The sequence below is a fragment of the Mus caroli genome, unplaced genomic scaffold (genome assembly GCF_978045245.1).
Source record: "Mus caroli unplaced genomic scaffold, Mus_caroli_1 scaffold_11, whole genome shotgun sequence".
In the NCBI taxonomy this organism is placed as follows: domain Eukaryota; kingdom Metazoa; phylum Chordata; class Mammalia; order Rodentia; family Muridae; genus Mus; species Mus caroli.
The window spans coordinates 64629065-64656480 of NW_028227266.1; the positions used below are offsets into that span (position 1 = coordinate 64629065).

Below are 27416 nucleotides of genomic sequence, written 5' to 3' on the forward strand. Positions count from 1 at the left end.
TATAAATATTGATGGGGTAGAGATGTAGCTTAATGACAAGCCTAAAAGACCGTGAATGTTCTCTCTCTCTCTCTCTCTCTCTCTCTATATATATATATATATATATATATATCTCACATGCTTGTGCACGTGCATGCGTGTGCATACACACACACACACACACCATTTTTGTACTTTCTTCCTAAGGTAGGAAAAAATATATGTAACATACCTGACATATACCTGTCATTCTGGTCTGAAGAGGCTGAGGCAGGAAGATTGTTATGAGTGCAAGTTTAGCCTGACCTACATTTTGAGACCCTGTCTTCTAGATAGATAGATAGATAGATAGATAGATAGATAGATAGATAGATAGATAGATATGCAGGCCTGGTTTTACTTGCCTTCAGTACCAGCACTAGGGTGGCTAAGGCATGTGGATCTCTGAGTTGAAAGCTACCCTGGTCTATATAGCCAAGCCAGACTGTAAAGAGATCCTGTCTTAAGAAACAACAACAAATATAAATTGACACATTACAATTTACAATTTTCTAGAAACTAGGTGTTCATTTGTGTTATTAAGCTTCTTGAATCTTGTATAAAAGCCAGTTCCTTATCACCCAGATGAAACCCTATGCCCCTTTAAGATTTTCTAAGGAAGATTCCCCACTTCCCCCAAGGCTAGGGATGTAGTTTAGTAGTAGCACAGGTCATGCTTAGCACGTGGAAGACCCTGAATTCTATCCCCCATATGTCAACAAGCACAAGAGGAAATACCCCTAAACACAATCTGATCCTGTGACATGCTAAAAAATGTAGAATCTGATATCTGTGACTAGTCCCAGACAATTAGAGAATGTGGTACATGAGAAGAAATGGAAAGAAGCCAGAAAGGATCAGTAGAGGAAGCCTGTGGATGGCCTTGGATAGCCTTCCTCTGCAGTATGCACACCTCAGAGCATATTGTCATAGGTCAGGGCCTCTGTGTACTAAGCTGCAGAACAAATAAGACACATTATTCTTGGAACCTTTTTTTTTTTTTACTTGCAGATTTAAGGAAAAATATTTATATTGAAATGAATCTATAGTATCATAAAAATCACACATCTTTTTTAAAAATGCAAGTGTTCAAAGAAATCAAAGGTTCCTTTCTTTCTTTTGAGATAGGGTAAGGCCTTACTATAGAGCTCCACGTGGCCTGGAACTGCTCTTGTAGACCAAACTGTCCTTGAACTCATACAGATCCACCTGCCCTCTGACTTCCCACTCCTAGAGTTTAAAGGTGTGTGTCACCATGCCCCACCTGGAATTATTTTTTTGTTTTTAAATATAAGAAGTAACCTTTATTCTTCAGGTTACTTGACTTTCTTACTAGAAATGTTTGTATCCAAACATGCTTTCCCCTATTTTTCAGATTCTTCTATGTACTTATTCATATTTTTGTCTTAGCATCATCTCATTATATAATTTATTGGCTGGGTTTTTAATCACATACACTGGACTGCATGAGAAGCTAGGGCATATTCTCTAACGTTGGAGAACTGCCCGTGGCTCATCTTGGATGGATGGTGCTTGTATGTGATGGGTAGTAAGACCTTCAGAGGCATCCCTTTACTTCCCCTCTCCTACTTTGAAGTTAGTTCTTATGCTGCCTCATACATAATCATTCAGAGTTGTAGATCTGATTATGTGATCATTCTACCTCCAAATCTTCTGCTTTAAATCTAGAATGGTATTGAGGTTTTCCTAATACAGCTATAACTTTTTCCAGTTTTTGCTGTAACCACTCCTTGTCAGTCTTCATTCGTCCCTGATGTCACTAAACTTAAGGACTACACCACTCTGAGTCTGTAGCCTCTTTGGCTTCATTTTTGTTTGCTTTTGCAGTTTCCTCTTCCTGAAATGATCTTACCCAGTCTTCAGCTCTTAAAATACTGCTTGCTCTTTGAGATTTTTGTGGAGGAGGGAAGTCAAAGAGAGAAAATTGAACTCCTGAGACTCCTTCCCTGGTCCTTCTGTCACCTACAGTAATTATTTTCTCTTTGTTCAGAGTGATATCCAGGTTTGTCCCTTTGCTGAATGTGACTACCACCTTGGTTCACCTTAAATATTCACCTCTTGTTTCCTCCTCCCTCTTAACTCCCAGATCTGAGATTAAATTTTTTTCTAGAGTTGGGAGGAAGTTTGAGACAAGAGCTCATGTAGCCCAGGCTGGCCTTAAACTCAATAAGTAGCCAAGGATGACCTTGAATTTCTGATTTTCCTACCTCTAACCTTCACCAATTTTAAATTTCTATCTTTGAGATTGTGGCATTTCTTCTCAGTTGACTTAATGCCCTAATAACTGAGAAATAATAAAGTTGCATGTATGTGGGGGCATAAAGGAAAGAAGAGGGGGTGGATTTGGTTGGTTTTCTCCTTTTTTAAAACAAAACAAAACAGTTTCTTGTACAGCTTACATTTTTAGATTCTCAGCCTGTTTTCTGTTCTAGCCCTGCTGGTTCTCATTATCTCTGTTTAGCTTTTCACTTAGCTCTGGCTTCCTGTACTGAGCCCAGTTAAAAAAGCCACCTTTCTCATGACCTTCTAAGCTAATATCACTAAATATATACATTCTCTTTTTCCCTTAGGTAAAAATCTCTACACCAATGAATATGTAGCCATTAAACTGGTGAGTAGACGTGTGCTGTGGTCTTTGTGGTTTGGTGTTTTCATTGCTAACGTCTTCTTACAGGAAGTCTGTATAAGCATTCACGATAACGCTGCTGGTTTTACTGTGCATATGATGCCAGACAGCCATTTTTTCTCCATTAGGATGTTATAATGATAGATCAGTATATGTGTATGTTATATAAATGGTATACTAACTGAAGTGCTAGCAAAGATTCGTCAAAAGTTAATTGATTAAAAAATAGCTGAAAGAACAAGTAATTCTCTGGACTCTCTTTCATGGTGCCAACCTAATTTTGCTACTGTTTTTAGATTTATTTTATGGGTGTGTGTCTGTGTGTGCACGCTCACTCTCTCGAATGTGTGCGTGTCTGGTGCCCATGGAGGCTAGAAGAGGGTATCCGTGTTTCCTAGAACCGGAGGTAATGGATGACTGTAGATCCTGTTGTTGATGCTGAGAATTGAGCCTGGGTTATCTGCAAGAATAACAAGTACTCTTTAAACCATTGAACATTTCTATGGAGCCTCTTGACATCAATTTTTTAAATGTAAGGTATTTATTAATATATTTAACAGAAAAAAAATCTGACCATTGATGTTTCAAAGCAGTGGTTCTCAGCCTTTCTAATGTTGTGACCCTTTAATACAGTTCCTCATATTGTAGTGACCCCAACCATAAAATTTTTTTTTTTTTTTTTTTTTTTTGGTTTTTCGAGACAGGGTTTCTCTGTGTAGCCCTGGCTGTCCTGGCACTCACTTTGTAGACCAGGCTGGCCTCGAACTCAGAAATCCGCCTGCCTCTGCCTCCCGAGTGCTGGGATTAAAGGCGTGCGCCACCACGATAAAATTATTTTTATTGCCACTTCATAATTATAATTTTGCTACCACTATAAATCATAATTAAATATTTTTGGAATTAGAGGTTTGCCAAAGGCATCAAGACAGCCAGGTTTAGAACCACTGCTTTAAAAACCTGTCTAGACAGGTACGGCCAGCACACGGTTTTCAACACGTGGTTTTTGGTTATTGGTTGGTTGATTTGTTGGTTTTGGTTTTTCAAAACATGATTTCCTTTGGTAACAGCCCTGGAACTTGCATTGGAAACCAAGCTATCCTTGAGCTCACAGAGTGCTGGCATTAAAGGCTTGAGCCACCATGCCTGGTTTCTGCACATACTTTTAATTCCAGCATTTGAAAGGAGAATGAGGACTTCGGTGTCATACTCAGATATATATTGATTTTGAGTTTAAGGCAGAAGCAGGTAGATCTCTCTGTGTTAGAAGCCAGCCTGGTCTTTATAGTGCCAGGACAGCCAGGGCTACAAAGGTGAGACCGTGTCTCAAAAACAAACAAAACAAAAAGTTGTTAAACTGGTTATGGTCATGCATTTCTTTATCTCCAAGGATTGGAGGGCAGAGGCAAGAGATCAGGAACTCAGTATCTTTCTAAGATGTATAGCTAGTTAGAGGTTAGCCTGTGCCTGGAGACTCAAGAAACAAACAAAATTCCCACAGAAACATCCTCTCCTGATTAGTCTTTGTATTGTCTTTAGCTTGTCAGTTTGTGGGCTTGTTGGGATTCTTTTTGGAAGTGTTGGTGTTGCCAGGTTAGTTCCTCTACTAAGGAGAAAACAGGTACTGATATTTAAAACAAGAGGCTTCACTGAAACTCTCCTGGCTCTATCCCTTTTTGAGCTGCTTCATGTAACTCAAGCAGGTCTTAAACTCCATGTATACCTGAGGATCACAGTGAAAGCCTGGTCTCCCTCCTCCTCCTCCTTTTTTTATTCTTGCTGAAACAGGATCTCACTTTGTAGCCCTGGTTGACCATAAATTTATGGCAACCCTTGTGCTGAAGCACCCTTAGTGCTGGGATTACAGCAACTCCATTTGCTTTGCTTTTGTGTTTGACTTAGAGTTCTTGGTAGAGAAATTAGAGCAGGAAGAGGTAGAACATGCAGTGATGCAGGGCACACGTCTTCTGAGATGGGTGAGTGAGCGATCAGCTACCTGCTTTCTGTAGAGGGATTTAGTTCTGGGCCGTGTTCTCTAGTGCATTTGCCCTTGGACTTTCTGTTTTACACAGACTAACCTTTAATTATCTCAGGCTATTTAACAGGAAGAAAGAGTCCATATAACACTTGAATCCAATAGTATCAGTGCCCACTTGTAACCCCAGCACTAAAGCAGTGGTATTGTAAGTTTGAGGTCAGCCTGGGCTATATAGTAAGTTTAGTGAGTCCCAGTTTCAATAAACCAAACACACACACACACACACACACACACACACACACACACCAACCACAAAAACAAAGAAAACTAAAACAATATAAAAACTTGTCCTTTTAAAATTTTGTGTCCCTATTATATACTTAACACTTTTATGAAACTTCATTCTGCTTTGTTTTGCCAAAACAGAAAGTAGAATTAGGGACTAGGGCTATAGCTCAGTGGTAGAGTGCGTATTTAACATGAGTTAGAGGGAGACAGAGGAAGGTAGGAGAGACTGAAGTGAGAATCCTGTTTAGAGCATAGCAATTCCATCTGTACATCTCATCCCTTGCTGTTGAACTTATTCAAGGGACATAGAACAATAGTAATTGATCTCCTTTCACTGTAAGCAACATTTTTGTGAAGTATCAAGATCCTGTAAGACAGCCATCTGTCATTTGGTCTAGGATTTCAGGCAGGCTCCTGTGTTCCAGAAAAGCCATGATTCTGGCAGATGGCCAACCCTCTGGTCACAGGCACTCACATCTGCCACAAAACTGCAAGAAACTTGATACTAACGATTTTGTTGTTGTTTTTTTCAAAATAAAGTTTCTCTGTGTAGCCCTAGCTGTCCTGGAACTCACGGATCTGCCTGCCTCTGCCTTGAGAGTATGTGCCACAAGTCTGGTACTGCTGTTGCAGCTCTTTGTTTAGATCTTCATTGTAGCTCTTGCCTTTAAGTTTTTAAGTAGGGCCATTTAGGGCAGCTCAGAAGGTAAAAGTACTTGCCATGCAGTCTAGACAACCTGAGTTCAATATCCAGAACCTATATAAATGTGGAAGCAAAGAACTCCCGCCGGGCGGTGGTGGCACACACCTTTAATTCCAGCACTTGGGAAGTGGAGGCAGGCAGCTTTCTGAGTTCGAGGCCAGCTTGGTCTACCGAGTGAGTTCCAGGACAGCCAGGGCTACACAGAAAAGCCCTGTCTCGAAAAACCAAAACAAAACAAAACAAAGAACCCCAACAGTAATTCCCAAAGTGTTGTCCTGCCTACCCCACTCTTTCTTTCTCTTGTGCACATTCTCTTATACACACCTAAAAATGAAGAAGGAGAAGAAAAGAAGAGATGAGTGAAGACTGTTTAAAAATATGCTAAGTAGGGGCTGCAGAAGTGCCTGAATCGTAAAAAGCGCTTGCTGAAGTTCAGTTCCCAGCACTCGTGTCAGGTGATTCACAACTGTATTGAACTCCAGCTTCTTCTTCTGTCCTTCATGGGCAACTGTACATATATCCACGTACATACACACAGAGATGCAAACACATGAATAAAAATGAAGTAGATCTTAAACACATATGCAGAGTAACCAGACATGGCGACTCCCATTTGTAATTTCACTTGGAAGGTGAAGCAGAAGGATCATTAAAAGTTCTAGGTCAGTCTGGGTTATAGAATGAGAGATATTATCGAAAAACAAAACAAGAGGCTAGAGAGATGCTTAAGAGCACTGAGTGTTCTTCTAGAGATCCTGAGTTCAATTCCCAGCAATCACATGGTGGCTCACAACCATCTGTAATGGAGTCTGATGCCTTCTTCTGGTGTATCTGAAGACAGCTACAGTGTTCTCATATACATAAAATAAATAATTCTTTAAAACAAACAAAAAACAGTGTGGGTGTCTATCTCATGGTTTCAGTCCCAGTACTCAAGAGGTAGAGAGAGGAAGATCTGGAATTCAAGGTCGTCCTCAGCTACTTACCAAGTTCAAGGCTAGCCTAAGCTACATGAGATCCTGTCTTAAAAATGGAAAAAGTATAAATGTATACATATACGTACAAAGTAAAAACAAAATAGTGGGCTGTATTTCTCTTTTATTAATTAAACCTAGAAAGAATTAGAAGTAATATAAAAGCCTATGTGTGTTGCTCATCCTGCAACACACATTCTCTACACTGCTGTTTGTATGTTAATGCTTCCAGATCAGGTCCTTAAGCCATCTTAGCTTGAGTAGGTTCAAGAGACTGTCTGAAGGGTGTTGTACATCCTGTGATTGATAAAACAAAACAAAAAACTCGTCTTGTGTGAATATGTGTAAGATATAGGCATGTTCCCAACACTGGGATTCTACAAAGGTTAGTTGTTGTTTGTTTTCTTTATTAACTAAATCATCAGAGATTATACTGAATATTTTCTGTTAAGGTTTCTAACTAGAAATTTAAGTAAAGGTCCTCTGGTAGGTGTCCACCTCTTATGTTTGCCATTCTCTCGGGTTCATCTCTGGAGGCAGGCAGTGCTCTCCTGCTCTACATCCGACTCCTCTGTCCTCTTTGTTTATCATGAAATCATTGGTGGTGATTTTGCTATTAGACACATTCTGTAACTGGCTACTTTATTGGTGATAAAGTAGATGACCTGTCACCAAAGGAAGAGTACACGAAGGTAGCTATCATTGTATTGGTATTGTGTGCTTTTCTCTTCACTATGACTATCTCAGGAGGCACACAGTTCAACAATAGTTAATGTTGAGTGCTGTGAAGTCTTTAATGGAATGCCTTGAGGTAGAAAGATCCAAATTTATTTACCTTATCTTTTCTTAGAAGTAACAGGTGAATGAATTAGGTGATGTGAAAGAAGCTTCAGAGTTCTGTGATTTATAGATTCTATGTCCTAAGAAAATATAGACTTTGTTGTTAAACAATAATTTTTTGCATTTTTGAAATAGTAAATATGTTTTTAAATGTTGATACTACAAAAGTATGATAAATGTTTGAGGAGCTGTGATGTAGATCAGTTGGTATAGGCTTATCTAACATGCATGAAGTCCTGATTTTAATTACCCTATACCACATAAAACCAGTTGTGGTGCCACAAGCTTATAATCTATACCAAGAAGTAGAAATGATTGACTACAGCATTTTCAATTATACCATGTTATCAATCTATCTGTCTGTCTGTCTGTCTATCTATCTATCTATCTATCTATCTATCTATCTGTCTTGTTTTCTGAGGTGATCTCTCATGTAGTTTAAACTTGTTATGTAGCCAGGGATAACCTTGAACTCCTGATCTTTCTGATTCCAGTTCCCGAGTGCTGGGAAAGTGGAAGTGCTGGCGGCCGCAGCATTTGAACGTAAGGCTGGCAGAGCAGCAGGGTTTTAGTTTCTACATAGTGCTCATTCATCAGCCCTTCCTTTCTGCTTTCGCAGTAGGCATCCTAGTTGAGTGTGTATGTTTAGGAAGTTTTGGTTGTAGTGGTTGTTTTAGTTTTGTTTTTTAGCAAGGGTCTTATTCAATAGCCCAGATTGCCCTCCATGTAGTGGGCCATGTCCTAAACCAAGACCCTCCTAAATACTAAGGTTATAGAGACTATAAGCATGCTTGGCTTGATGATTAGTTTTGGTTGGTTGGATGGTTGAGGTATTTGTGTGTGTGTGTGTGTGTGTGTGTGTGTGTGTGTGTGTGTGTGTGGCTTTGCTTTGCTTTGTTTTAAGACAGAGTCTCCTATAACTCCGGCAGGCTTGATTTTTGATCTGTGTATTCCAAACTGGTCTCTAACTCAGAGATCTGCCTGCCTCTTAAAGGCGGGTGGCATCACAGCTGGGCGATAATTTAAAAATAAATAAATAAGAAGGATGGTTTTCGCCTATCATCTATGTACCAGATTGTCAAGAAGCTCTTTTATCTTTTAGGCTAAATAGCCTTTGGTTGCCTTGTTAGCTGTTTGCCAGTACTACACATCTGTTTAGACCAGTTAATCACTCAATTCTTAGGTGTGACAGAGCAATGTGTGGTGGTTTACCTGCTTTATAAAGATTTTGAAACTCCCTCATTGTTGACTATTGTTTCTATTCTGTAGGGTTTTGTTGTTGTTTTTAGTCAGAGTCTCACTTTGTAGTCCAGAGTGGCCTGTAACTCATTATATAACTCAAGCTAGGCTCAGACTTGTGGATGAACTTCTTGCCTCCACCTTGACAACATGAACCGACCGCTATGCTTGACAAAAGAGTCCAAATTTTGTTGGAAAGACTGATACCAACCACATGGTTGTTTGGGGTTTTTTTTTATCATTAGTTGTTTATATACATGGAATCTAGATTAAAAAGAGAAAAAACCAACACATAAATTAAAAGGTGAACTATTTGGAAAAATAAAGGAACCTGTGGATGATAGTGTGAGCAGTGGTGTGTGTGTGTGTGTGTGTGTGTGTGTGAATTTCCATTATAAATGCATATATGAATATGGCATAATCTATTATTTTATCCTATTAACATGTATTAATAAGACCTTTGAAAAGCCTTCTTCCTAAATAAGAAAGAAAATTACTGTTACTGAAAATTAACACATGCAAGCAGGTGTGGTGATGTGTGCCATTAATCTCATCACTAAGGCAGAGGCAGGTAGATCTCTGTAAATTCAAGGACAGCCAGGACTACATAGGAAGACCCTTTCTTAAAGTAAACAAACAAAATAGTGAACACCACATTAATCAAAGTTACTGATTTATGTTGCATTTTATAGTCCCTAATTCTCGCAAGATTAATTGTTCATAATGTTGAAAACAGCAAGCATATGCATACACAAGAATGTATTTTAACCAGTAGAACTGTTCATACCTCACACACATAGTAAATAGCAAATAAAGTCAGATCTCCTTCATATAAAATGATCTGTATAATAGATACAGATAAGTTCTTGGAGCCAGGCATTGTGGTACACACCTCTGATCCTAGCAATTGGGATACTAAGACAAGATTTCCAAGTTTGAGGCCAGCCTGGACTATGTAGAGAATTCAAGATACATGCCCCGTCCCAAAATAACCCCCCCCCAAATTTACAAAAGCATTAATAATGGCTATCTGAAACAGTAGATCCTCAGATTACTTTTTCTTTCTTCTTAATTTTTATGTATTTGAAAATGTGTTTTAATGTATATTAATTTTTCAAACTGTTTACCACCCAGAGTTCATAATAACACAAGCAAGAGATATCCACTGTGTTTTTTAAGATTTGATGTCTAAACCAGGCAAAATAGTGAACTACTGTAATCCTAGCAGTCCGAGAGGCAGGAGGATTGAGATTTTGAAGTCATCCTCCCTAAATACACAAAGATTTATTGGCAAAGAGGAAAAGAAAGAAGGTAGGCTGGTGAGCGAGCCCATTTTTGTAAGAGTGTTTCATGCTGTGCTGGTGAGATGGTTCAGTGGGTAAGAGCACCGACTGCTCTTCCAAAGGTACTGAGTTCAAATCCCAGCAACCACATGGTGACTCACAACCACCCATAATGAGATCTGATACCCTCTTCTGGTGCATTTGAAGACAGCTACAGTGAACTTATACTAATAAATAAATCTTTAAAAAAAAAAAAAGAGTGTTTCATGCCAAGAGAGCTGCCCTTGAGTGTTGGCTCATGGAGAGTCTGACTGCCTGAGAGAGGAGTTGTATGTAATCCAACTCATCTTCTTCTATCTGCACTCCTAAAGACGACAGCTGTGGTGAGAACACACTATCTGTCAATCATGTGCAAATCGTCTCCACATTAAAGGATCTTTGCTCTATTGGTGCTGAAAATCTAAGACTGGGGAAAAAGCCCATTTGTTGAAATTTGATCACAGTGTTTCTTCTTGGATTTCAGGAACCAATAAAATCACGTGCTCCACAACTTCATTTAGAGTACAGGTTTTATAAACAGCTTGGCAGTACAGGTAAGTCCCATTATTTTTCTCCCTTTATTTAACATAGAATTTAGTTGGATGCCCTAAAGTAAGCTTGTCTGGTTTGTCTCCTTTACTAGACCACTTATCTCCTGTCTACTGGGTAGGTTATAAACATGGCCAACCAAAAGCTGTTTGTTCTCTGGTTCCTGGAGATTTAATTGAGGGGCTGTTAATGGTGTGACCTGTTAAGGTCAACCCTTAAATGCTACTGGCTAAAATCTGCTTAAAATACCACATGCTATGGGGATTTGGGATTTGTCTCTTTGCTGACTTTTATCTATACTGGGGATGGGGGGTGGGGTGGGAATTGGCTCGGGGTGGAGGAGAAGGGATTGGTCATTTGTGTGCTATGCTTGAGTGTTTTAACTGAGATAAGTTCTAAAATACAGCACTCTGGTTTTACTTATTGTTTTCTTCATTTACAAGAGCCACTCATGGGCTGGAAAGATGGCGCAGCAATTACGAGCACTGGCTGCTCTTCCAGAGGCCCCAACCCAGTTTCAATTTCCAATACCCACTTGGCAGCTCACAACCATCTGTAACTCCAGTTCTAGGGGATCCTACAGCCTCTTCTGGCTTCCTCAGGCAGCAGGCACACACATGGTGCACAAATATATGTGCAGGCAAACTATCCATACATATGAAAATAATAAAAATAAAGTTAATTTTTTAAAAATTACACCTGAAAACGAAATTCTCAGGGTTTGTATTTAGTCTGAGGTTTGTTTCTCTGGTCTGAGAATAGAATTGATGGGGTTTTGTTGTTTGTGTGTGTGCTTATAAATAAGTAGCTATACAGTTATTTCTTTATATAGCTGGGCCATATATATTGAAAAACATTGTGAGTTCACAAGAATACTTAAATTGCAATTGAGGGCTTCCAGCTCATTCCTAATTGCTCCATTGTTTTTGTCCATAAGAGAAAGTTAGATCACATGCCAAACAGGCTTATCATTAGCCCTTCTCCCTAACTTACCACTGTTTCTTCTTAGTTCTTTTCTGACATTTTTGTGTTATTTTTCTAATAGCATTACATCATGTAGCCACCATAATTGTATGACTTTAAAATTTGTTGTATTTGATGCCATTTTTTAAAATCAATTATCTTTGAAACTCCTTAAAGATTTTCCAAGGGCACTAAGGCCATGTTTGTTGGGTGTCATAACCCAAGCTAGCCCAGATTCCTGCTGCTCCAGTTTTCACCTCCTCAGAGCTGGGATTATAGGTGTGCACCACCACACCTGATTCTCAGTTCTTGCTTTGGATGCTCTTCCTACTTTGCTAATACTGGTTTGGTCTAGTTTGATTTGCCTTGGTTCAGATGGGGTTTTACATTGTCACCACAGCTGGTTTAGAACTTACTGTGCAGACAGTCTGGACTTGAACTTATGGTAGTCCTTCCCAAGACTGCCTTAGCCCCCCAAGTACTAGGATTACAGGTGGGAACTATAACATCTGGCTCATATATTGTGAGCCTGAAATTTTTCAGGGTGATAACTTTATTAACCTAGTTATGAAAAATACACTTATACACATCTCACAAATCTAACACATAGGTTAAAACATACCTGATCCAAACCAGCAATGTTTGAGTGGCCTGGGGAAGTGAGCAGGCCTATTTCCAATATTGCTTCTATAAGTCCTTCCAGATAAAGCCACCAGAGCAGGCCATTCTTCTCTTTTTAATATGAAGCCACACACAGTGGTGCACATCTCTCATCCTAGCAATATGGGAGACTGAGGTAGAAGGACCACTTGAACCCAATAGTTTTGAGACCACAGTACCTTAAAATGCTGAGGTAAAATGTGCAAGGCCCTGAGTTTATCTCTGGGAAAAATTCATTAAATGAGAAGAAAATCTGTGCTACTGGAGTTATGACCTTTATAAACACAAAACACTGAAGTCCGGAGGTTTGGATATTCTCTGTAAAGAAGTACTACACCGAAAACAACAGAGGAAGTAGGGGTTCCAAAAATTGCTTAATGCTTAAGGCAGCTCCGGGATGTGCATTGTGTCATTGCTACCAGTGAGAATAGGACGGCTGCTGCTCTTTCATTCTCTCCCTCTCTGCCACTCCCACCCCTTTCTACAGTATTGCATTGGATGCTCACATGTAGTGGGTTTTCCTGATATCATTCTTACCCCTTGATAACAGTGCTTTAGTCTCCTAAACTAAATTGAAATGCTACTTTTCCATGTTTCTTCAGTCCAGCTCACTGTCTGGAAGACTGCTGTTAGTGCTTTTGATCTGTGTCTCTTCTGGGCAGCCATCTTCTGCATGGTGTGTGTGTGTGTGTGTGACTTGATGTTTTATGTCTTCCTTTATTGCTTATTTTTTAGACTATATCAGTAAACCTCACTCACCATTTTTGTCAGGCTAACTGGCCAGTGAGTTACAAACAAGTACTTTTTCCCACTGAGCCATCTTTACAGGGTTTTTTTATTTTATTTTCTGTGAAATTCAGTGGTGGTCTCTCTCTCTCTCTCTCTCAAAGCTTGCATATTGTCTTTTTTCCTTTTCAAAGATTTATCTGATGTGTATGTGTTTTACCTGCATGTTTGTGTATATACCTTGTACATGCCTGGTGCCAGAAGAAGGTGTCAGATTTCCTGGAAGTGGAGTTACTCACAGTTTGTAGGTTGCTAGGAATCTAACCTGGGTCTTCTAAACTGCTGGCCATCTCTCCAACCCCTTTCTCCTTCGCTGTCCTTCCCTCCTCTTCCCTCCTTCCCTCCTTCCTTTTTTTTCTTTCTTTTCTTCCTCCCTCCCTCCCTCCCCGCTCTCTCTTTCTTTCTTTTGTTATTTATTTATTTACTTATTTATTTATTTAATAGTGGTTGGTTGGTTTTGACAGTATCTTGCTGTGTATCCCAGGCTGGCCTTGAATTTTTCTATGTATCTCAGAGCTGTTCTTGAACTTGAAATCCTTCCTGTCAACCTGCACCTGTTAGGGTTACAAATGTACAACTCTGCCTAGTTTTACCCACTACTCTTAACTGGAGTTCATGTTGTCTTAATATTCTTGTCTGCAACTAAGTAGTAGCCAGACTTTTCCAAGATGAGAACTTTGGTGATGTTTGAATCTACTCTAGAGCAATGGTTCTCAACCTTCCTAATGCTACAACCTTTTTTTTTTTTTTTTTTTCTTGAGACAGGGTTTCTCTGTGTAGTCCTGGCTGTCCTGGAACTCACTCTGTAGACCAGGCTGGCCTCGAACTCAGAAATCAGCCTGCCTCTGCCTCTCGAGTGCTGGGATTAAAGGCGTGAGCCACCAACGTCCAGCTTTCTTCTTCTTCTTCTTTTTTTTTTAATTTAAGATTTATTTATTTATTTATTTATTTATTTATTTATTTGTTATATGTAAGTACACTGTAGCTGTCATCCAGAAGAGGGTGTTATATCTCATTACAGATGGTTTGTGAGCCACCATGTGGTTGCTGGGATTTGAACTCAGGACCTTAACCCCTGAGCCATCTCTCCATCGTGCTGCAACCTTTTAATACAGTTTTTCATGTTGTGATGATCCCAAACATAGAATTATTTTATTGCTATTTCAAAACTGTAATTTTGCAACTGTTATGAGTTGTAAATGTCTTATATGTAGGGTTGTGGGATCACTGCTCTAAAGCAAGAATACTTTTTTTTTTTTTTTTTGGAAACAGTTTCTCTGTATAGTCCTGGCTTTCCTGAAACTCACTCTGTAGACCAGGCTAACCTCAAACTCAGAGATTTGTCAACCATAAATGTGTTGTCCCAAGTTTCTGGCTGCACTTGTGATTCTTTAGTAGCTAGGTGTGAGCAGCCAAAGCACATATGCTACTATGTTCAGAAAGAAGGTGTCACAGCCTTCTAGACGAACCCTGTCTTATCAGAGGCATAGAAGGAGCAATCATGGTGGTCAGCACTGCTTTGCTAGTACACACCATAGGCCTGTTGTTCTGCTTGGGAACAGAACACACATACATGTGAGTGAATTTGAGAATCAGTAGCAAGAACCTGAGATTGCTAAAAAAAAAAAAAAAAAGCCGCTCTGAATTATAATAATACAGGAGAAGCTTCAGATAAATCAATATGTGACTGTCTTTCCCTGTAGGTGAGGCTGGAGTTGGTGGGGAAGGGGCAGAAAGGAGATACGACAAGTCTACCTGTATTGTATAGAAAGACAAGCATTTGCTCTATTCCTACCTGGCACCTGAATTCACTGTGTGGCTCAGGCTACCCCCAGACTTGTTATCTTCCTGCTCCATTCTCCTGAGTGCTAAGATTATACCATGTCCAACTCAGAAGGAATTATAAACTACCTTTAAAAGAACATTGATATTACAGTCTACATTCAATCAATGATTGATAACTGATGCTGGGGGCAGGGTGTAGGGTGATGAGGTACCAGGGAATAGGGTTATTTTATTTACTAGGCTTTAAAAGTTATAAGTCACTTATTTGGTACTAATTAATTGTTTTCTATTTGTAAAATATTTATTTTATTTTTTACGTGTGTGCCTCTGAGCATATGTATATACACTGCAAACAGGAACTCTTTCAGGTCCGGGGAGTTGTCAGATCTTGTAGAACTGGAGTCATTGAAAGCTTGATCTTGTTTCTAAGTTAAATCCCAGAATTTTTACGAGTTGATTCTGTTGAGTTAAAATAGTCTAAAATGGGGCTGGAGAGATGGCTTAGCAGAGTACAAACCGCTCTTCCAGATGACCCAAGTTCAGATCTCAAGACCCGTGCCAGGTGACCCCAACCTGTGACTCCAATCCCAGGTGATCCAGTGCCCACTTCCTATCTCCAAGGGTGTGATGCACGGGCATATATGCTAGCAAATATATGTAAAACAAAATGAAATTAAAGATGAATTAATTTGGCCAGATATGATCACACACATCTTGACTCCTAACTTTGGGGAAGCAGAGGCCAGCAGATCTCTATGAGTTCAAAGATAGTATGGTCTACATAGTAAATATGAGGCAAACTAGAGTTATGTAGTTGAGATCCTGTCTCAAAACAAACAAAATTAATAAAATGGCCTAATGCAAAGTCTGAATTTTTTTAAATTATGGTACTATGAATTCTCATCTGTCATTCCAGGAATGACACAGCATAACATTAACCTTTACTGTGATAGTTGACCAAAGGAAATACCTGGTGTCTGGGAGCCAAGCCCAGCATCAGGATGAATTCTGTGATGTACAGAGGCTCAGGACAGCTGTGAGTGTGGCCAGTGTAAAAATCATAAACTTAAAACATTATGAGGGTGTGGGGTTATGCAATTGCATTAGTAAGTGTCAGGTATGAGCTGTGTAGTTAACTACATCATAATACCACATTACAAATATTAATATTAGGCATCCCAGCACTTGGGAGGCAGAGGCAGGCAGATTTCTGAGTTCAAGGCCAGCCTGGTCTACAAAGTGAGTTCCAGGACAGCCAGGGCTACACAGAAAGGCTGTCTTGGGAAAACCAAAAACCAAAAACCAAAAAACCAAAAACCAAAAACAAATATTAGGCACAGTGAGAGACTACTTTTACACTGGGATCTTACTCATTAACTCTACCATATAGTAGAATAGGAACAAAACCTATTATATAGATGCTGTAAGAGACTTGCTTCTTTTCTGAAGCCAACCCCAGTTGGCCCTTCTCTTCAGTCAGACTTGGTGACACATGCCTACAATACCATGACTCAGGTGGCTATATATTGAAATCCTGTTTTTTTCTTTTTTTTTTTAATGTTTGTTTAATTATTTATTTAATGTGTGTGAGTATACTTTTGCTCTCTTCAGACACACCAGAAGAGGGCATCAGATCCCATTACAGATGGTTGTGAGCCACCATGTGGTTGCTCGGGATTGAACTTAGGACCTCTGGAAGAGCAGTCAGTGCTCTTAACCGCTGAGCCATCTCTCCAGCCCTTGAAATCCTGTCTAAAGGGGGATTAAATAACAGAGATGAGGAGCAGAGAGGGCTCAGCAGGTAAATGTGCTTCCTGTGCAAGTTTGGCTCTTGAGTTCAATCTCAGAACCCTTGGTGAAAGGACAGAACTCTAAAATTGTCCTCTGTCCTCCACACAAGGGTCATGGCACAAATACACAAATAAATAATTTTAAAACTTTTAAGTTTAATTATGATTTGTAAAAGAGGAAGATATTAAAAAGCCACTCGGATTTTGTAATTTCCTTTATTTGTACAATTACAAAGCAAAAAGAGATTTGGAAGATCTCTCTTGGAAGAGAAAAAAAAATCACTTCCATTTTACCCATTTTAGATTGTTAGTTTTTCAGTTACAGTAGAGTGTTGTGAAGTTGTTGACTGCGCATATCTCACAGAGACGCAGAGTACCAACACCCTTGCAGTCACTTTTGCAAAGTGCAGACCAGCTGCAGCTGAAGGCATTTGCTTAGTGTGGAGGCAGTTTGTTACTTGAAATTTGTCTTTTACATTCAAAACAGAAGGTCAGCTTCTGGAAGTAAGCCCAGCTAACTTATGTATAAGGTGACTATACTGAAGGATTGCCGTTAGTTTCAGAAAGTTGTTACTGTGTTTACCTGAGCATAGTTTTAGAAGAGTGAGTTGGCCACCAGAGCCTGCTATGGGGAGCTCATTTTTCAGATGTGAACAGTGGTTATGGTTCTAGTGCAACTTTCTGCCCTGTAACACTAAGTTGTACGCTTTGATACTGTTTTGTCTTAATATCATCTTTCTTACTGCTTGACTGCATGTTTTCTTCCTTCTTCTCAAAGCCGTCTTTTGGCCCTGTGACGAGGACACAGTGATGCTCTTAGAGCAGTGGTTCTCCTCCTTCCTGATGCTGAGACTCTGCTACTTTCTTTATGTTGTGGGGTTATGTATCCCAGCCAGGTTTTACTGCTACTTTATAAGTGTAATTTTGCTGCTGTTTTAAATTATAATGTAAACATCTGTGTTTTCCTATGGTCTCAGGCGACCCCTCTGAAAGTGTCATTCAACCTGCAAAGAGGTCCTGACCCCGTGGAACCACTGCTGTGGACAGAGGATGCTTGATTGACCTGTAGACTAGGGAAAGTTTTCTTCATAACTAATGGCTAGAGTAAACTCAGTGATTCCAGGCACTCCACGTCTTTCTCATAGTACATGAAGCTTAATCATTTAGAGGGGAGCTAATATTTGTTCCTAAACGTTATCAAGTGCTGTGGAAGGAAAGTCTGTATTATTGGTAAGAGAATATTTTCTTTCTGCTCCAGTAAAAGATTGTATGAAGCCAAGTAGTGCACACCTGTACTGTGCTCAGAAGGCAAAGGCAGGCAGATTTTTTTCTGTGAGTTAAAGGCCAAAGTGGTCTACTTAGAGAGCTCTAGGACAGCCAGAGGGAAGTAAGAATCTGTTGTTTTGTTTGTTTCAAAAGGTTGCATAAGGTAAATATTCCTTACACCCACTATCAAAATAGCAGTTTACTAATATTTTTAGAATGCAAGTTTATAAGAATGCTTTAGAAGAAACAGCAAGAGATGCACTTTTAACATTGGTGATCATTTATATTGTCATTTTTGTTCTGTTTGGTTTGTTTTTTTCATTACTTTTTTTTTTTTAAGTCCATTTCTTCCCCTCTCCTGGTCCGCCCTCCCACAGTTCCTCATCGCATTCCTCCTCCCCCTTGACTCCAAGAGGATGCCATCACCCTCACCCTCACCAGGCCTTCCCACTCCCTGGGACCCAAGTCTCTTGAGGGTTGGTTGCATTTTCTCTCACTGAGGCCAGACCAGGCAGTCCTCTGCTGTATATGTGTTGAAGGCCTTGAACTAGCTAGTGTATGCTGCCTAGTTGGTGTCTCAGTTTCTGAGAGTTCTTGGGGGTCCGGGTTAGTTGAGACTGCTGATCACCACCCTCCTCCTCAGTTTCTTCCAGCCTTTCCCTAATTCAACCACAGGGGACCCCAGCTTCTGTCTAGTGGTTGGGTGTGAGTATCTGTGTCAGTCTCAGTCAGCTGCTTTTTGGGCCTCTCAGAGGACAGCCACGCTAGGCTCCTGTTTTTCTTTTTGTAATTCTTATTTTGTTTGTTTGTTTGTGTTTTGTTTTTGTTTTTTGAGACAGGGTTTCTCTGTGTAGCCCTGGCTGTCCTGGAACTCACTTTGTAGACCAGCTGGCCTTGAACTCAGAAATCCGCCTGCCTCTGCCTCCAAAGAGCAGGTATTAAAGGCGTGCACCACCACTGCCCGGCTTCTTTTTGTAATTCTTTTTTTTTTTTTTTTTTTTTTTTTGAGACAGGGTTTCTCTGTGTAGCCCTGGCTGTCCTGCCTGGAACTCACTCTGTAGACCAGGCTGACCTTGAACTCAGAAATCCTCTTGCCTCTGCCTCCCAAGTGCTGGGGTTAAAGGTGTGCACCACCACCACCCACTACCACCCCCGGCTCTTTTCGTAAGTCTTAAGTAATTTATACTCCATTCACTAGGAAATTTTTGTCAGCTCTACACCTCTGCTTTCTTGAACTTTGAACAGCTTAACAAGTGTTTTAACTCTTTCTTTTTAGTTCATATCACTTCAATTCATCCTCCCTGACTGGCCCATAGGATATCTTGTTCTACTAACTAATGATAATCTAAGGAACGATGTTTTGTTTGGTTGGTGGTTCGGTTTTGTTTATGCTTTTGTTTCTCGGTGTAGCCATGGCTGTCCTGGAACTCACTCTAACCCCCAATGCTGTTAGTAAAGATGTGCTGCCACCACTGCCCAGCTTGGAAATGATGCTTTTCCTAACAAAAATCTACTGACTTAACAAGTATGTTAAAATAGATGTGTAAGAAAAGAGTTCTGGATACAATATAAGCCAAGGTCCATATGTAGGTTCTGTACATTTTTTACTTGCTTTTGGTATACTTAAAAGACTTGGTGTCAAAACCCAGGCTGGCCTAAAACGATGGATCTTCCTGCCTTTGCCTCCTACATAATGTGTGCTAAGACTACACACACGTACGACTATAACCAGCATGGATCCACATTTACCAAAGTGGTTTTTATTGGGCATCCTACTTATATTATGTGTGGTTATAAGTTCTAGGCATACCAAATATATGCAAGGTGGGCACAGCACCAAGCTTATAAAAAGGAAACAACTTGTGACTAGCTCCAGAGAAGCAGACTGAGGTTTGGAGAGTTGGAAGGAAGGAGAAAGTTTTGGGTGCTTGGGTCGTGCTAAATGCTAAGGATAGAACTTACTTCCTACTCTCTGTTCAGCCTTACTTCTGTCTGTCATAACTACATTCAGAACTGAAGTCCTTTCATCTAAACGTAAATGTAAACTACAGATTGAATCTCAAACATTTTGCTCTCCCCTAAAAAAGTTTAAAATGTAATTTAAAAATTGATTCTATGTTTAGGTTTAGACAGCCAGCTCAGCAGTTAAGAGCACTGATTGTTCTTCCAAAAGACCCAGGTTCAATCCCCAGCATCCACATGGTAGCTCCCAACTGTCTATAAAATCTCAGCATATATGACACCCTTTTCTGGCCTCCTTAGGCACTCCATGCATGTAGTAGTATACAGCTATACATGCAGGCAGAACACCCATACACAGAGAATTTAAAAATAGATTGCCAAACAAACAAACAAAAAAAAAAACAACAAAAAAAAAAATTGCCAGGCATGGTGGCACACGCCTTTAATCCCAGCACTCGGGAGGCAGAGGCACTCGGATTTCTGAGTTCGAGGCCAGCCTGGTCTACAAAGTGAGTTCCAGGACAGCCAAGGCTACACAGAGAAGCCCTATCTCAAAAAAACAAAACAAACAAACAACGACAAAAAAAAACAACAACAACAAAAAATAGATTGCGTTTTAAAATGACACTTTGGATGTTAGTTAAGCATAGTGTATTGTTAAATTTAATTTCACACATTTTTACTTTTAATACGTGGCTCCTAGAAAACTTTAAAACAAAATTCATGGCTCCCATTAGCATGTGGTGGTTCACAGTGATAATCACAGCACTTAGGAGGTAAAGGTTGGAAAATTATATGTGTGTGTGTGTGTGTGTGTGTGTGTGTGTGTGTGTGTGTGTATTTTTAAAAAAAAAAAAACATTATTCTGGTCAGGCAGTGGTGGTGCATGCCTTTAATCCTAGCACTTGGGAGGCAGAGGCAGGTGGATTTCTGAGTTCGAGGCCAGCCTGGTCTACAGAGTGAGTTCCAGGACAGCAAGGGCTACACAGAGAAACCCTGTCTTGAAAAACAAAAAACAAAAACAAACAAAAACAAAATCCATGACTCTGAATAGATAAGAATTTTATCACACATACCCAGCCCTTAAGAATATTTTTGATGGGGAAAAACTATTTCCTGTGAAAATAGTATTAAAGCTATACTGAGACAACATGGGTATAGTATACTTACTTTTTATTTACTTAGATATTGCTTTACCAATGACCTCTCCATAATTCATTCTTCCTTCCTTCCTTCCTTCCTCCCCCTTCCTTCTTTCTTTTTTCTGATTTTTATTTGCTTGTTTTGAGACATATTCTCACTATGTAGCCTTTGTTGGCCAGCCTGACCTCTAACTCATAGGTGCCTGTTTGCCTCTGCCTCCTCACTCCTGAAATTTAAGAGACATACCACTATATCCAGCTTAAATTATTTTTTTCCATTTTATGTTGTGGGTACTTTGCCTGCATGTATGCATTCTGTGCACCACATGAATGTCTAGTAACCATGGAGCCCATGTCACAACTCTAACATCCATGTAGATGCAGGAATCGAACCTCAATCCTTTGGAAGAGCCACAAATATTCCTAACTGCCGAGCCATCTCTCTATCCCCAATCTACCTTTATTTTTAAAGAAATTGTTTAATAGGTACTCCAAGATTCAAGAAAACTCTGTGAATGGCTGGAGACATAGCTTAGCGCTTGTTGCTCTGGTAGAGGACCTGGGTTTGATTCTCAACACCACATAGTGGCTGTTACTCCATTTTGTGGTCATCCAGCACTCTGTTCTGACCTCTAAAGACACGGGTCACGCACATGTTGCACATACATACACACAGGTGAAATACCTATACACATAAAGTAAAAAGTTTAAAAAAAGAGAAAACTCTAACAGCAAAAGGTTGTGAAATTTTCTAGTCCCATAGAGCTGACTGTTTCTTACCTTGCTTTCACCTTTGTACTTTCAAAGGCTCCCTACAGCTTTCTTAACCTGCCAGCTGACAGGCTCCCAACTCTAGTCTAGTCAGCTGACTCATCCTTCAAGACTCTAGTGACCCTTACTTGTAAAGAGTTCCCTGACCCCTTCAGTTATGGTAGCTGTCCCCCTTTCCTTTTCCCTTTTTCTCACTGGCAATGTTTGATGAAGGAATACAGTAACCATCAGACATGTTGGATTTGGAGATTAGAAGCAGCATATCCCATGCGAGTGTGCCAAGTTGTCTTTTAAATTCCCTAAGTGTTTCATTGTTAGACTGACTTTGAAGACTGACCTTCTGGGTACACTGCTTCTGAAACACCACCATGACACTCCCATGTTAATGGTTGTACTTCTGTAAGGAAAGTGTTGCATAAAGTGTTCATAATCTGTCAGGTTAAAAGTCTGCAAAGTAGATTAATTCACTTTGTTTTCTCAAATGTCTTCATACCTTTTAAAGTAATAAAAACTATGAGATCATCTGAATGCTACAGCTAATAGAGTCATACTTGAATGAAGGATAAAAAGAAAAAACAAAAACAAGACACGGCAGCCCTCAGCATCTGCTCTGTGGCAGACGCTTGTACCTTTCCATTTAGAAAAAAGTGACTCTTGTCGGGTCGTGGTGGCGCACGCCTGTAATCCTAGCACTTGTGGGGGCAGAGGCAGGCAGATTTCTGAGTTTCTGAGATTTCTGAGGACAGCCAGGGCTACACAGAGAAACCCTGTCTCCAAAAACCACAAAAAAAAAAAAAAAAAGAAGTGGCTCTTAGATTTACCTTCCCAAGACTCTTCTGTTTTTAAAGAAGGGTGGGTGCTAAAATTAAATGGGACCTTATGGCTTTGTGCTGTGAGTGGCCTGATACAGTTAATTTTTTGTTGCTATAACAGATACTTAAAACAGTAATTTAAAAAAATACTTAATTCATGTTTCTGGATGTCCAAGAGTGTGGGTGCAAACTTTTGCTCATCTTCTGGTGAAGACATCACAAAATTTCAACTCATGGCACAAAAAAGGACATACTTAGAGAAGAGAAGAGAAGCCAGGGAGGCAGGCATATCCAGGCCTGTGCATTTGTTTTTGTGGTGCTGAGGATCAGGCAGAAGTAGCCAGCCCATGCAGGTGAGCAGGCACAGGCTGAGCTGCTTCTTCAACCCAGATTCTTATCGCCAATGGCTCTTGAGGGCACTGCATTTCATTCCTTATGTGTTCTTATGCAAACAGCCATCAGCTTCTCCTAACAGCCCAACTTCCAATACTGCTGCACTGACAACTAAATTTTACTGTGAGTTTTTATGACACCCAAGTTTTACCATGAGTTTTGGTGGCCGCAGACACATCTTCATTATATGGGCTTGTTTTTCCAGTTGGGATACTTCTTGGAACAATTTGTAATATGGGCCCACAGGGAATAAAAACATTCTTATCTGCCTTTTATATTTTTTGTATCATTCTAAATATATGCCAAGTTGTTTTCTACAAGATGTATTTAATTTTTAGGCTTAATTAGAAGATTGATTCCTTGTTAGGATTTATTTGTGTACTTGGTTGGTTTTTGGGACAGGATGTTCCTGTGTAGCTGGCTGTGCTGCACGTGCCGTGTAGACCAGGCTGGCCTGGAGTGTACACAGAGTCAACTTGCCGAGATTACAGGTGTGCACCGCCATATCTGGCCAAAATGTTCATTTTTAAAACAATATTTAGAGCTTTTCCACTGAAATCTTAGCTGTGTGTCTGTAACAAATATTTTCTTAAGCATTTGCATTAATAATCTATCAACCTAATTATGAGTGTTTTCCACTGTCATCAGGGCTCATATACTTATAGGCGTGTGTGGTAGTGAAAAAATAGGTTCGGATCCTGTCAAGGTAATATGGCACAGAGTTCATCCCACCACTCTTAAAGTCTGTGAATTTAGATCACAGGTAAGTAAATGTCATGTAGCAGAAAGGCCTAAGACCAAAACTTAGAGGCAGAAGTCAGGGTTTAGGACTTGACTGATCTACTCAACCTGAGCAAGTTACTTCAGATCAGCTCTCTATTAAAAAAAAATAATAATAAAAATACCCTTACATAATTGATAGGATTAATTGAAAGTCTGTATAAACTATAAAGCATTATTTATACTAGTCTTATATAATACCATGAATAACATTTCCTAAGTGTGACATTAAAAAAATAGTTCAAGAAGGAGTCTCCTGATTTTGAATTATCAGTGATACATTGAATAAAAAGACAAAAGGACACTTTTTAAATCTTTAATCCTTTTTTTTAACTGCTGAATTAGATCAGCCTGTATATTTTTTAAGATTTATTAATTTTATGTATATAAGTACACTGTAGCTGTCTTCAGACACACCAGAAGAGGGCATCAGATCTCATTACAGATGGTTGTGAGCCACCATGTGGTTGCTGGGATTTGAACTCAGAACCTCTGGAAGAACAGTCAGTGCTCTTAACCTCTGAGCCATCTCACCAGCCCCTCTTTAATCCTTTTTTACAGTCCAGTCATTATCCCCCTCCCAGTCCACCCTCCGACAGTTCCTCATCCCATTCCTCTGCCTCACCCCCCACAACCCCGTATCCAAGAGGATGTTCCCCCACTCCCCGCCCCATCCTGCCAGTCCTCACCATTCCATCAAGTCTCTTGAGGGTTAGGTGCATCTTCTCTCACTTAGGCCAGACCAGACAGTCCTCTATTGTATATATGTCGGGAGCTGTGGACCAACTAGTGTATGCTGCCTGGTTAGTGGCTCAGTATCTGAGAGATCTCGGGGGTCCAGGTTAGTCGAGACTGCTGGTCTTCCTGTGGGGTCACTCTCCTCCTCAACTTCTTCCAGCCTTTCCCTAATTCAACCACAGGGGTCCCTGGCTTCTGTCCAATGTTTTCGTGTGAGTATCTGTGTCTGTCTCAGTCAACTGCTGGTTGGGCCCCTCAGAGCGCTGCCATGCTAGGCTCCTCTCTGTAAGTACACCATAGCATTAGCATTGTCAGGCCTTGGAGCCTCCCCTTGAGATGGATCCCAAGTTGGGCAAGTCACTGGATCTCCTTTCCCTCAGTCTCTTCTCCATTTTTGTCCCTGCAGTTCTTTTATACAGGAACAATTCTCCCATGGTTGGGAACAAAAGACTCTTTCACACACTTATGACTGAGTATAAAAAGTGGTAATGCAAGCATTTGGATAGTAGGTACCCCTCAGCTTAGATCCCCAAGCAATGGCACCATGGTATTAACTGTTGAATGCAGGTCCAGGACAAGAGACAGAATAGAGAGGATTTAGTGCTCCAGCAGCTTTGCTTACATACTGTTAAGATTTGGATCTGAAGTGTCCCACCAAGGCTTGTGTTTTAAAGCCTTTGACACCAGTTTGTGGTGCTGTTGGAGGGTGGCAGAATCTTGTGAGGAAGCACATTTGAAAGATGTTATTGGGACACTTGCCTTTGGCTTTTTATCACTTCCTGCCTGTAGTAATGTGAGCAGCATGCTTCTGTGGTGATGTTCTGCCAAGCTTGCCACAACCCCAGACACATCGGACCTAGTGACTGTGGAGTGGAACCTCTAAAACAAAGGGAACATTTCCCCCTTTTAATTTGTTTTTCTCAGACATTTTTTAACAATAACTTGAAGCTGACACGTGTAAAATGTTAAAGAATGTATACTCCTTGACTCATTATTTCATCTTCAAAGAATTTACATTCAAGGCTTGTTTATATAAATGCCCCAAAATGAATGCTGGACCATAACTCAATAAGGGAAAGTGCTAGCCTAGAATAGATTCTCCAGTACCTCATAAATACCACAGAAGGGGAGGGGGACTTATATTTTCCAGTATTGTTAATTGTTTGCCTGGATTCTTTCATTTTCAAAGGCTAGAGCTAGAAATTCCTTTTCAAAGTCAAATGAAAAAAACCGTGGTGATTCACAAGAGCAGGAAGTCAGAGAAGTACAGTGTTCCATTTTCCAGGTACCCATTATCTGACAATACTACGTGAAAAAATTTCAGAAGCAAGATCTACAGTTTTAAATTACACATTAAGTTGTACACTATTTTGAATGGTGTGATGAAATCACGGGCTATCTTGCCTTGGAAATTAACTGTCACCTTGCCCAGCTTATCTATGCTGTATGCGCTACCTTACCTCTGTCCTTTAGTGACCATCTCCATGAATTCCACTGTTATGGGGTAATCACAGGGTCACATTATTTTATTGAGGTCCTCTAGGATGAGTGAGAGTCCAGTGAGATAAGAAAGGGCTTCCTGGGGGCTGGTGAGATGGCTCAGTGGGTAAGAGCACCCGACTGCTCTTCCGAAGGTCTGAAGTTCAAATCCCAGCAACCACATGGTGGCTCACAACCATCCGTAATGAGATCTGACTCCCTCTTCTGGAGTGTCTGAAGACAGCTACAGTGTACTTATATATAATAAAAATAAATAAATCTTTAAAAAAAAAGAAAGAAAGAAAGAAAGGGCTTCCTGGGTACCAAGCAAGGTAGACATGGCCAAAGTAATGTATTTATCTGTAAATGGATAGAAGGCAAAGAGAGAGGGGGACCTGGGTGGGGGGAGAAAGTCAAATTTCCTTTGCATTTAAACAGCTCAGATAGTCTTTGTAGGTGGTACAACTGATACATTTTGTTGTTGTTGTTGTTTAATTGGTTGTTGACTTTCTTCAGACAGAGTCTTCATTGTGTTTAAGGTGACCTTGAACCTATGATCCATGTTCTTCAGTCTCCCTAATAGATGAGGTTGGAGGTCATTGGTGCTACACTCAGTTCTGCAGGTGCTAAGACAGTAAAGTCGTTGAGTGTAGCTTTTGTGCTACAAGCTATAATGAGTAATTTTGCATGATTGTTCACCTGTTTAGGGGAATCACACAAGGTAAACTAAAGGTACCATAAACAGCCATTATGGAAGAAAGTCGGTGCAGACAAAGATTGCAACCTTGAGTTACTTTCCATCTTTCCTATTGAGGCTTGGGCCCAAAAGAACGTCTTTTTTATTGCAAGGAAAATCAGATAATATTGAGAAGGGTGTCCATTTACTTTGCATTCCCGCTATATTTAAAATCTGCCAAGTTTGCTTTGCTTTTTGTGGTATGTGCATTTTAGAATCTTAAGGTAAGCATGCATTCCAGGTAGAAACTCCCATTATTTTTCATCACATTGCATTTGTTAATTAGTAGTCCTTTTCTTCAAATCAGCTAAATGCCTGGACCAATGCTAGCTACTAACACAAAAATATTATTAATATCCAATAGTTACTGCATACAGTTAATCTTCTGTTTATAGAGAAGACATACATGAACAGAGACAATATAATATAGGAGTTTGGCGTGTTTGTCAAGACAATGAATTGTCAAATGTTGCTGATATTTGGGTAGCCTCATGTTTCCCTCTTTTATTTCTTCCAAGTGCTCTCTAGAATTGTCCTGACTTTAGTTACTGTTTACATGTGTGTTATGAATCAGCATCCCTTAGCTTTCAGGGTACTGTTGAAATTCAATAGCTAGTCGGTCACAGGACTATAAGTCAGTCAACAGGACTGGAGCTGGCTCACTGGTTAAGAGCATATACAGGTCTTTCAGAGTTTCTGAGTTCAATGCTCATCAAATAGCTCCAAAGGATGATACCCTCACAGACAGACAGAAAAATACACACACACATACACACACACACACACACACAAAATTAA

The 27416-nt window shown here is 40.0% G+C and overlaps 1 protein-coding gene across 12 annotated transcripts in view; it reads left to right on the forward strand.

Moving 5' to 3' along the window:
- Positions 1-27416, forward strand: part of Csnk1g1 (casein kinase 1 gamma 1) — a 130562-nt gene that overhangs the window by 55567 nt on the left and 47579 nt on the right. For 11 of the 12 annotated variants that reach the window (XM_029481319.2, XM_085844723.1, XM_029481318.2 and 8 more), the window contains 2 exons: positions 2610-2650; positions 10491-10560. In XM_029481319.2, the coding sequence (XP_029337179.1) occupies positions 2610-2650; positions 10491-10560 (111 nt within the window). The remainder of the gene's footprint in view (positions 1-2609; positions 2651-10490; positions 10561-27416) is intronic. The other variant, XM_029481326.2, reaches the window with a different exon arrangement.